At 33.8% G+C, this 11,831-nt stretch overlaps 2 protein-coding genes and 1 non-coding gene across 4 annotated transcripts; 1 reads left to right on the forward strand and 2 right to left on the reverse strand.

Moving 5' to 3' along the window:
* Window positions 1-1,175: 1,175 nt before the first annotated feature.
* LOC104221262 (protein root UVB sensitive 3) lies at window positions 1,176-7,943 on the reverse strand. Of its 2 annotated transcripts, none has more exons than XM_009772289.2 (14): window positions 7,683-7,943; window positions 6,462-6,521; window positions 6,310-6,348; window positions 6,174-6,236; window positions 6,038-6,094; window positions 5,583-5,646; window positions 4,999-5,082; window positions 3,429-3,511; window positions 3,215-3,344; window positions 3,021-3,113; window positions 2,591-2,729; window positions 2,439-2,479; window positions 2,169-2,356; window positions 1,176-1,788 (listed from the first exon to the last, which is right to left on the reverse strand). In XM_009772289.2, the coding sequence occupies exons 1-14, from the start codon at window positions 7,875-7,877 to the stop codon at window positions 1,690-1,692; spliced, it is 1,335 nt and encodes a 444-aa protein (XP_009770591.1). In that variant the 5' UTR covers window positions 7,878-7,943; the 3' UTR covers window positions 1,176-1,689. The 2 variants fall into 2 exon arrangements, with proteins under 2 accessions (XP_009770591.1, XP_009770602.1); XM_009772300.2 differs by having other exon boundaries at window positions 6,438-6,521; window positions 7,683-7,771.
* Window positions 7,944-8,515: 572 nt separating this feature from the next.
* Window positions 8,516-8,589, reverse strand: TRNAN-GUU (transfer RNA asparagine (anticodon GUU)). The gene has a single exon. It is a non-coding gene; the product is annotated as a tRNA-Asn (tRNA).
* A 776-nt stretch (window positions 8,590-9,365) lies between these two features.
* Window positions 9,366-11,161, forward strand: LOC104221277 (wall-associated receptor kinase-like 20). Its single transcript, XM_009772307.2, has 3 exons — window positions 9,366-10,235; window positions 10,723-10,779; window positions 10,960-11,161. Exons 1-3 carry the CDS (start codon window positions 9,425-9,427, stop codon window positions 10,992-10,994), a joined length of 903 nt encoding a protein of 300 aa, XP_009770609.1. The 5' UTR covers window positions 9,366-9,424; the 3' UTR covers window positions 10,995-11,161.
* The last annotated feature ends 670 nt before the right edge of the window (window positions 11,162-11,831 follow it).

Raw genomic sequence — 11,831 nt, forward strand, 5'->3', positions numbered from 1 at the left:
TCTATATCCACCAACACGTTCAATAACCTTGAAGTTCTTGATAACAAACAACGAACTTTCACTCAACATGTACCTATACCGATTTACCTAACTTTTTCTTAATACAGCACGCATCAAATTATTCTGCTAAAAAGAATCCGTAAGTGTCTAACCACTAAAAAATACAACAGAATGTAAAAGAAGAAGAAATGGGTATTTAGGTACCTTGACGTCAATAAAATCATGTCTAAACTAATTAACTCTTTGTTTTTCTTTGCATTAATAGAATCCCACATCCTACAAACTCTAATCCTTACAATCCAACTATCCCTGGCTATTACTACCTGACTCAGAAAGAAAAGAATACTCCATTCTTTTAAACTACAAAAGCAAGTCAGAGAATGCTCAATATTCACTTCAACTCTATATCGTGCACAAAAACATAGTAGAGAATATGAATAAACATTTGAAATATCATGCATTAAAAATCCAGTGTAATTAGAGAACATAAAAATGAAGCAACAATGAGGAATATGGAAAGAACAAATAGTTTACAGAACAAACAGTTAGGAATATGAAAAAACATTACAGCTAGAAAAAGAATGTTGGATTTTGATTTACAAAACCTGTCCAAAAAAACAGAAAAAAGAGAAAAAGTAACTGAATGAAGGACAAATAGAAACTTCATTCAGACTCGAGAATAAACGATGATAAAACAATGAAAAAAAATGCAGGTCTACTATAGATATCAAACTTTTCATGGTCTATAACGAAACAAGCTTATTCATTGCATAAAAAGGTGAGAACTCAACTGAAAGAATCAAATGTATCTCTAAATTGACAAATTAATAACATGCAAGTGCAATACAAATGCAAAATAACAACCCAAATACATCAATTTCAAATACCAAAAAAGGAAAGAAAAAGAAAAGGAATCTAAGAAATATCTCTAACAAGGACAAAGGGTAATAGGAAATACCAGCACTTATCATACCTGGAGGAGTCAGGTCGCCCTTCAGCCGGAGGATTGGCTCCAAAATTTAAAGCCTAATTTGGAGAAGAGTTGGCTCTCACTCCTGCCAGGAGTCGCTATACAGTGAACGCCCTACTTTGGTTTTCAATTTTCAAATTTTGCAGTGAAAACCCTATTTGGAGGTGATTTTTGCGCTGTAGGAAGAAAATGGCATTGACCTATATACATACATTGTTAGGCCAATTAACAATACCGCTAAGATGTATAGACAACATTTCATTGCAAATAAAATATTCCTTAAAACCAAAATCTCCCGTTAGTTGGGGCACACCTCAATGGAATCTCCACTCAGGCTTATGAAATAATGCCATAAATTACAATACAACTTTGATCTCAAGAATAGCTAGCACCTTTTAAAATTCCAGTAAACAAAAGTTTCTCCAAGATCTCAGAAACTATGCATCAATTGCTATCCTTTGAAGTCACAGTATGTAAGCCAGGCAAAACTGACTGGTTCTGATACTTCACATGTAACTAAATAACTCCTCTTGCCAAATAAAATCTCCTCTCTTTTTAAGGTTTACCTTCTCACTGTCATTGAAGATCCAAGATATACCAAATGATGACTTGAAATCACCCCGGATTGGAACTTGAAAGCACATGTTTCTTAAAATTACTTTGTGGTTCCAGAATTTTCATCTCATCAATATTCGATAACTTTAAGTTCGTAAAACATTCTAGTCATGTTTGCCATCTGAGTACTCTACTAGCCAATTTGCTCTCCAAACAACTGATGATGATAGCAGACGCTCAGTCTTCCATCCTGATGACTGAAGCTGCGACAGTGAATTGTGAAAGAAACAAGATAGTTAGTTCAATCTAAAACACAATGCACAGCTCGTAGAATTAATGGACAATTTGCCACGAGAAAATGGGCTTATATGTGGGTAACTTCTTAGTGGCGTTTGCACATGTCATCTTAGACCAGTCCAAAGCTTTCACTTTCAGATACGAATATTAGCTTATGAACTTTTTTGCATTGACACTAAATGGATTGTCCACATATTTAGGTGGTGTTTTCTTCAAAAAAAATCAAAGGAAATCTTTTGGCAGAAACTTGATACTGATTAGTTGACTATGATTTTAGAACTTATAAAAGCAGTGAATATATCATGAATTTCCTCCCTGAAAAAGAGCTCATGGAGTAGACAAATACCTTCAGAAGAAAAACTTCATAGTGTTTATTCATCCATGATTGGCTCTCCAAAGACATGGATCCACCTTGATCACCTAGTTTTGCCATGACAAGCGCATGGATGAATGATTGCAATATATCAGCTGCGGTTGAATCCTTATGAGTAATAATGTTGATAATATCCCTTTCTTGTTGAAGTAAATACTTTGCTGAAAAGATAAGAGAGAATGTATAAGTGAAACTCTTAGGTCAAATAGCCTAGCTTGAAAAAAGTTTAACATGTCTATCAACCTTTCTTGTGATTTGATCCAGCAGATTGTAAGAGGTTGACCCTATCGATCAAAAGACAATTCGTTATTCAACAACCCAAATATTCTTCTCTGCTAATACCACGTGCAAGAAATATGGGTGCAAATTATTAATAACAAAGGTGAAAATCTCACATAGCAAGGCTGTCAAGTGAAGAAACTCTGACACCTAAATGTACTCGCTTGTATAGAGAATCACTGCCTTTTGAGGTCAACGAGGACAGCCGTGAAGGTAGAACATGCTCCATGGAGGAGACCTGCTTTGGAGAGAGAACTGGAACCAAGGCGTGAAACCTCCAGATTAGCAACCTTACATTATTGGACATAAAGCTCAAGATTTACATAAACTTTTGTGCATGTCTAGTCAACGACTCGTGTGAAACATTCAGCACACACAGGAACTTTAAATTAATAGTTCAATTGCAAAAGATAAAAGCAACAGAATATTTGGGCCATTTAAGCATCGCAATACAACGTCATAAATATTCCTACTCAGATGATATTCTAGGAGATAGATACAGTTATCCATTCTATGACTATGAAAATATTAAGTAGTTCAACTCACCTTGGCCTGTCTTGAAGAATTGTGATAAAACAATTGAGCATCTTTCACAGTTCAGGGTATTCAGTGAAAGACTACAGACAGCCATATAGTTCGCTGTCAGATACATCAAGTTAGTACATTTTGCATTAAGAAAGCTTCGGCATTGCACTTTAAAACTCATGGAAACAGGAAATTGAAAGCAAAGCATAACTAACCATACATATGGAATATAGTAAGAGACAAAAAGGATATCCATATGGCAAATGAGTGGCCACTTGTGATGTGTGCAAGAAGCATTCCTAAAGCCATCCCAAACATTGTAGCAAGAGTTTCTTGGCTTCCTTCCTATCAGAACAGGGAAAACGGATACCAAGTCTGAGTAAGTGGAATTTTGCAATTCTTTCGCCACTGTAATATCTATCACAATACCTTTGCAGCTATATCTGCTGCATTGTTTTGAAGGGCAAAGTGCTGTGTCAAAGCTGCTCTAGTGGCTCCACTAGCAACACCAGCTAAATCGAAACAAATAAAGATGATATTTAGAAAATCAGTCCTATCATTGTGGTATGTTTGGCCTCATTAACAAGAAGAAATCATCTTCTATTAAAAGAAAAAGCTTCAAGGTCAGCCAGCAAGGTTAAAAATATGCTTCAGACTGCTTAAAACTCTTTCCCAAAATTTACCCAACATCTAAAATGGGTTGAATTAATTACAGACCATAAAGCTACTGCAATTGAAATTTCATAATATTATAGTCAGGAGGACAAACAACTAAAGCAGCCAAGGAGAAGAAACTGAACAACTATAACATTAGAGCAAATAAGTAAATTACACTTTGAAAGTATTTATCAGGTAGATTAGTTGAGAAGCTTAAGTCCATAAGATTTTACAATCTTCTGTTGCAACACTGAAGACCAACATATATATGTGTAAGAGATGGGAAAGGACATGGACCATCTGTCATTCACCGCAAAGTTGTGAGTAACCTGCAGACTTTGATGCTTAATCTATTTTCCATCTGATGCATTACCCCAGCTCTGTTATAGCATTATTTGGAAGCTGGAAGTCAAGAGGGGATGGTAAGAGAGTCCACATGCAATTTGTGAACTACAAGGAGGGAAAGAAATAGAAGTCTTGAAGGAAAGGAAAGTACGTGCTGCTGCTGCAGATTATCATGCTAATTTTTGTGTGTTTCGCTCGAAAAGACTCTCCAACCTATAAAGATGATTGGACTGAGTTTGCAGAAGGAACTCTTGCGCGCGGGATTGTTCCTTCTTGTCAATTAGATCAATCAACTCATCTGACAAGGAAAACGATTTTATAATCTTCAGTAATTGGAAACACACGTGGAGGTGAAAAGTTCGTTCATGGTGACTGGGATAAAGGAAACTGATCAGTGCTGATGCTAATTTCCATTAGCTTGGTGAAAGAAATAGTTCAATGAATTTATAGATGTCAAAGTTCTTGATCTTAGATAGGACTAGAATGAGAAGAATTATTGTCTCTGGAACAAATGCTTATGTGAAATTTAACTGTTTTAGGCACTTTAACAAAGATATTGATGTGAAACAGGAGATGATGCATCTCTCCAAATTTTTTGGATGACCACACGCTGTGAGAGACTACTTTCAGGACAAAATAAGCTTTATATCTATTTTGTGTCTTGCAGTAAGAATGATTGAATATAATAGTATCTTCCTTTTAAGTTGTGTTCCATCTTAAATATCTACAACAAAGATTCACCTATATAATAAATCAAGACACAACAGATCAACATAGTAAAGGTAGCATCTTTACATTGAATTACAAAGCACATTAGTACTTTCGGCAAGGTGAAGGATCTGATATATCAGACAATTCACGCTAACAGCCCCAACCCTAAAAAAGAAAAGACATTAGACAAACAAGTTGAATACTAGACACAACCAGACAAGAAGTTTACACTTTATTTAGAAGATAAGAGAATGACATTGCCACTAAGAGCAGATATTTCACTTACTGAATGACCTTGACAAACTCCCCAAGCAAACAATGAACACAAAGGCCGACGGAAATAAAGGAGACACAAGATCCATCAACATTCCTGCAAGAAATACAAATGATTTTATTGTCATTGCATCCGTTTCAGGAATGACAACAAAAGCATAAATCAATGTCATTTAACCTTCTAAAAAACGTTTTTCATTATAGTAAAATTATTTTTGTTGCATTTCTAAAATCTAATAAATCATTTAAAATTACAAACAATAACAATACCTCCTCTGTCTCAATTTACATAATACTCTTTCCTTTTCAGAATGTCCCAAAATGTTTGACCATTGAATTTCTATACAACTTTTAACTTTCAAATTCGTTAAACCGTTCAAATAAACTTTGATGTGATCTTCTCTATCAAACTATCTTTTCTACCATTACTTTACTATTTTTTTTTTCTACGGCCACGAAAACCAAATGCAAGTCAAAGAGAAAGTCAACGAACATCTTAAACTCCGGCCACTGGCCAGCCAAAAGACTGAGAAAGGAAATTCTTTTTTATGTAATTTCGATGCAAAGCGCACACAACATACAGGTGAAAGGGCATACCAAGATCATTCATGAGATCTGCCACTAAACGCCACATTTTGGCATTACTGTCTAAATTAGAACCCTGAAAAAGAAAGCAAAAGCAAGAGTCATTTTCCAAACAAGTACTTATGATTCAAAAATCATTAACAGGAGGCTGGTAGTACGAGACATGTCAAAAATATCACTGTCCCAAAGAATGTTCTATTTCGCCCCATATATGCTGCCATGGTAACTTTCTTCTAGGAAAGAGATCATCATTTCCTTTTCTTTATGGAAAAGGAGCATCTTTCTGGCATACAGTTTCAAGTGGAAACAGAAACTGGCATAAATGTAACTGATGGGAAATCATTTATCTTCAGAGGAATGAGGTGCTTGTGTAGCTTCAGTCTTCATAAAGAATCAAGGCATGCATTGTTTGACACAATAGGATCAAGACGATACCGGAAAATTAAGCCAGAAAAGATGAAATAAACCTGGTAACATGTGAACAAGACGCCTCCAACCATACCAGTTAAATCTCGCAAGAACCACTGAAATTTTTTAAAACCATTGTCATCACACTAGTTTAAAACATAAATTGCAATGGAAAAAAAAAAGATGTGAACTTACCTGAAACGTTGCCCCAATAACAGTAGCGGATTTCTCACCAACACCTATAGCACTTAGAAGAGCCTATATTTGTTTGAACAGGTAAATTAGCCTTTCATATCATAAGTAACTCACATTAACACTAATATCCTCTTACTTGTGTAGAGAGCATCATCCGCACATAGGTAGAAAGCCCCTGCAGCAATCCAAATCATTAACAATAACATGAAAAACAAAGAGATCTGACAGTGCTCAACACATTCAGAAACTGAAAACAAGTTTTACCAATTATAGGCAATATATCTTAACCTGCAATGAGTCCCACACTTGAAAAGGAACATAGTCTGGAGTAACACTACTTGGAAACCCCTACAAATAAATTGGAAAAGAAATTAGAAAAATCAGACAGAATTGTTGATACCGGTGAAATGCCCTCAACATTTCTTACTCCAAAGAGAAAAAGAAACAAACGAACCTTATAAATCTTTTCCTTAAAAGTCGATAAAGATTAAATCTTTCTAAGCTTTTCCTTTTACTCCACTCAATCAAATATTAGAGAACTGTTTATTTAACCTTATGCATTGTTTCCTTAGAAAATAATAAAAATCAAATCTTTTGAAGTTCTTTCTTTACCTCCATTCCTACAGAACTGTTCCATCTTTGTAAATCTTCTCCTTAAAACACCAAAAAAGATCAAAACTTTTTCAATTTTTTTAATACCATTCAGCTAAATTCCAAAACTGATTTTGCTCCATTGACTATTGTTACAATTCAACAGAGCTAATTAACGGGTTCGTTATCTGGAAAAAAAATTATGGTTTTTTGATAAGGTAAGCAAAGTTTATGATTCTTTTCCTTAGACAACACAAAAATTAAATCTTTTTATGTTTTTGCTTTTACTCCATTCAACCAAATGTTACATAACTGTTTATCTAACCTTATGCACCATTTCCTCAGAAACTAATAATAAAAATCAAATCTTTTGAAGTTTTCTCTTTACCTCCATTCCACCAAATATATGAGAATTGGTTCATCTTTGTATTCTTTTCCTTAAAACACCAAAATTCAAATCTTTTTCAAATTTTTAATACAATTCACAGAAATATTCCCAAAATTGTTTTCGCTTCTCTTGAATATTCTTCCACCTTTAAACAAACAATTCAACAGAGTTACTTAATGGATTACTTATCAAAATAACTTTATAATTATTTTTTATTAGAAGGCAAACTTTATGAATCTTTTCTTTTGAAAATCAATAAAAATTAAATCTTTTGAATGTTTTGCTTTTGCTCCACCAACCAAATATTACATACGTAATTCTTTATCCAACCTTATGCATCATTATCTCAGAAACATAACAAAAATCAAATCTTTTGAAATATGTAACCAAAATACATATATAAGACAAATAAACACTTTTGTTTTTCACAAATAAACTAATTATATCAAATATGTTTGTGCGAAGTATATAAATAAATTTTCTGAGAAAACTTTCAGACTGCTAATATTAATTAATAGAGTAGAACTTGCCTCGGGAACAAAAGCTTGGAGAATTCGTTGAGAGATATGAGTGAATGCATTACTTGACCTTTTGATAGAGATTGAAGATGATGACGTGGCAGTTATGGTGGCTGTTTTTGTGAGTTTAGTCGACGAAGTTCCGTTCCATTCTTCGATCACCGTCGCCGGCGGCGAAGTTGAATTTTCGTTTTGATCTCTCTCCATTGTGTTCGCCGGCGAAGTCAAACTGAAAGTCTTTGTTTTGCTCCTCCGAGAAAATAAATTACTAAATAGTAATAATAAATAAATAAAAGAAAAAAGAGTGAAAAATAAATGAGATTAGAATAAAACAAAAAAAAAGGAATTACTAGTGACATTTATACTATTCTTTATGGAGTACTTTATTTTTCTTTCTAAAAAGTGAAATTTGGCGCTTTTCACTTTTTTAGTCCATAAAAAATAAACAAATTTTAATTTGGTCTTGTAATATTTGGATAAGCATATCCAACCTTTAATTTTTAATAGAATATATGTTTTCTGTGAAACTTCGCAAATTATATACTATTACATTATTTGACTACTTATATATTATATTAAGTTTTATTATTACTTCATAATTAAATGTTATAAAGTTTTAAATTAAGCTAAATGTGATATATTTCCTATATAAAGGGGCCAAAAACACACTTTTAGTAACGTGCTTAATCATATATCACAAAAACCATAATTATAATATGCTAATAATATCGGGGAAATATATATGCTAATAACGGAAGGACAAAAGGTGCTATAATCCCTTATAAATATTCATTTTCAAATTAAACCCTTGTAGTGACCGGAAAAAAATAAAAAATGAAACATCACGCTAGAAGGAGGGGTTGAACCTCCGACCTTGTGGTTAACAGCCACACGCTCTAACCAACTGAGCTATTCCAGCTTTTAGTCTCTATAGCATTAGTAATAAATCAGTTCAATTATTTTGATTCACTTTTTTAAAGTTCGTATTAGTTTAACATTGTTCTTCAGTACGACTTTTCAAATATTTCTTAAATACTCTTAATCATAAAATTTGACTTTTAGCTTTCTATGTAAAGTTTGAGTATGTAAATATATTTCTTTTAACAATAAAATTTGAGGAATTGTTATTTAAATTTGTACCAAAAATTCAATGTTTTAATCCGCGTTCTACAAATTCCGGCCAATCTTTGTTTCTATTATAGTACAACAACAACAACTCCACGAGTGGAGTTGGGCAGAGGTGGATCCAGGATTTAAAGTTTATGGGTTCCTACATCGACTTTAAATTAATATATTATAATAAGTGGACTAAAGAATTGGGTTCCCAACTATAAATATTCTAATATATTGAATGATTTTTTTAATACAAATACAGGATCTAGCCAAAAGTTACTGGGTTCCCGGAAATCATACTCATACCTTTAGATCCGCCACTGGGTCTAGAGATGGTAATGTATACACAGATATTACCCCTATTGTGGGATAGAGATATTGTTTCCAATAGAAACTCGGCATCACGAAAGATGACTTTGTTTCTACCATTGGAAAACTATTTTTTAGCCAAGAGACATGATAAAAATCTTGCTCTCCTTTTGAGGAGAATTGAAAATATTACTCCTCCACCGAAAAGAACATACCCCACTTATTCACATATTTGTCTGTCACACTTAAGCGGGACTCATTTTCCACATTCATCAGTAAACTCAAATCATTCCCCCCTATTGTCAAACACCTCTCTCTCTTTTCCAGTATCAATGTCATTTACTACAAAAATATTTCCATTTTTTCTTTTATTTCTTCTTATTCATCCACTTCAAGCTGTTCCAAGTATCATTCCACTAAATGGTTCTTGTACTGATAAATGTGGCAGCATTGTCCTAAAATATCCCTTTGGTTCAGGATTTGGTTGTGGACATCCTACATTTTCAAGATTCATAAAATGCACTTCTGGTGTACTTCAGTTTTCAACTGGCACTGGCATTTATACTATATCCACACTAGACTACACAACCAACACACTTATTTTAACAGACCCCTTTATGTCAACATGTTCATCAATGCAAAATTCAGGCAGTTTTACGTTGGATCGGTCGACTCCCTTCAGCATTATGAAAGAAAACATCTTTGTTTTACTAGGATGTTCTACAACATCAGCTGTATTTGATCCAAAACAAGATTTGTGTGATACCGGCTCGGGTTCAAATGTATGTAGAGGACTTTATTCTTGTAAAGGAGTGACAGGAATTGGTTTAGAACCAAATGCTCCTATATCTACATGTTGTGTATATGATCCACCAGTTCCTATTGGTTCAGGTTATGGTTTGAACTTGCCTAGACTTCAGTGTTCTTCTTATTCGTCGATATATGGTTTTGGTGGTGATGAAGGAGATCCTATGAAATGGCAATATGGGATTTCTTTGCAGTATAATAATTCATATTATACTGATGATTCTTGCAAGAACTGTGAGGATAGTGGTGGAATTTGTGGTTTTTCTGGTTCAGATGAGTCTTTTGCTTGCATTTGTAGGAATGGTGTTAACACTACCATTAATTGCTTTGGAAGAGGTTTGTTGATATTTAATGTTGTTTCTTTGGAAGATGGACTTGTTCCTTCATATTCTTCCATCTAGATTACTGTCATGTGGTTTAGTTCGCTTCAGTTATCGTATTCCATGTTATTATTTAGTACTACTTATTCTCAACCCCCTTCCCCTTCCTTTTCTCTTCCTTTTCTTTCCTTTCTCCTCATTCTTCTTGTTGTTCTTCATCTTCTTCTCACCCTTTTTGAGTTGGGTCTATTGGAAACAGCCCCTCTACTTTCACCAGGTAGAATTAAAGTTTGCGAACACACCATCCGACACCATTTGTGAGAAGATATTGGGCTTGTTGTTGTTCTTATTCTTTGGAAGATACTTAACTTATATCCGCTGGCAGTATAATGACATTGTTACACGTGCAATTTCACTTGCAGAAAGCTTTGACTGTATAGAAGTTAAACTCTCTAGTCCAAATGCCTAACAGCTAGACTAATAATCTGTTTTGATGTGATCAGGATATGCATGGAGTGGGACATGGAGACACAAAATTCAAACAGAAATGAGTATTGGAGGTAAAAGGCAATGCCTTTTTTCAGTTTCCTTTGTCTAAAGCTTTATACTTTTTGGACAAAAAGTCTTCTTTATTTGAAAACTTTTGTTAATATTGTCATCCTTTTACATTACTGTTTCTGATACCAAATTTCATGAACAGATTTGGAGTGATGAACTATTTCTTTTCTTCTTTTTTTCAGGAATTTTGTTCTTCTGGATGATGCTTTTCATCTAAGGCAGGACTAAAAGTCCATTATTCTATGAAATTCATGTAATACCAAGATTAGGCTAAAATTAGCAGATCAAAAGCCTTGAAATTTGGCCCTGAAATTAGGATGATTGTAGCTTTTTTATATGAATTCCATGGCTGTTGAAGTTGTAACATTCAGTAACATGATATTTCAACAGATCTTTTTTCTTCTTTTTTTTCCTCTCTATTTTTGCCCAAATTTGCTTTTACAAATTCCCTTTGGTGCTACAATTGGCCCAAGCACATAAGATTTTTCCAGTAAGGACTTACACGTTTCAAGTCTTGCTACATTTTATTGTTACTGCTCAACTAATCAAACAAGAACTAGCAATCAAACACAAATAAACGCTGAAGAGGTAAATGTGATTTCCCATGCAGAGCACAATGTTTTCACAGCCTGGTTTCACAATATAGTTACTGGTAAAGAAAATCAGATGTTAAAAGCAAGAATTCTCAGCAGTTTTCATTTTTCTTTATAACAGTGGTGTCGGGTCAGTTTTCGCACCTTGACTATCTCAGATACCAACTACTCACAAGCACCTAATAACTCTCTCTCTCCTGTTTGGCTAAAATCAACTTATTAAAAATACTTTTTTAAAAAGTGTTTTTGATAAAAAACAATGTGTTTGGCTAATTAATTTGAAAAATACTTTTAAGCAGTAATTAGTGTTTGACCAAGTTTTTGAAAACTACTTCTAAATGTATTTTTCTCAAAAGTGTTTCTTAAAAAAGTGTTTTTGGAGAGAATACTTTTTCGTGCTTCTCCTCAAAATCACTTTCCCTCCCTCTCTGACGTACAGAAATCACCTAACGTTTTTTGCC

The sequence above is a fragment of the Nicotiana sylvestris genome, chromosome 10 (genome assembly GCF_000393655.2).
Source record: "Nicotiana sylvestris chromosome 10, ASM39365v2, whole genome shotgun sequence".
Taxonomy (NCBI): Eukaryota; Viridiplantae; Streptophyta; class Magnoliopsida; order Solanales; family Solanaceae; genus Nicotiana; species Nicotiana sylvestris.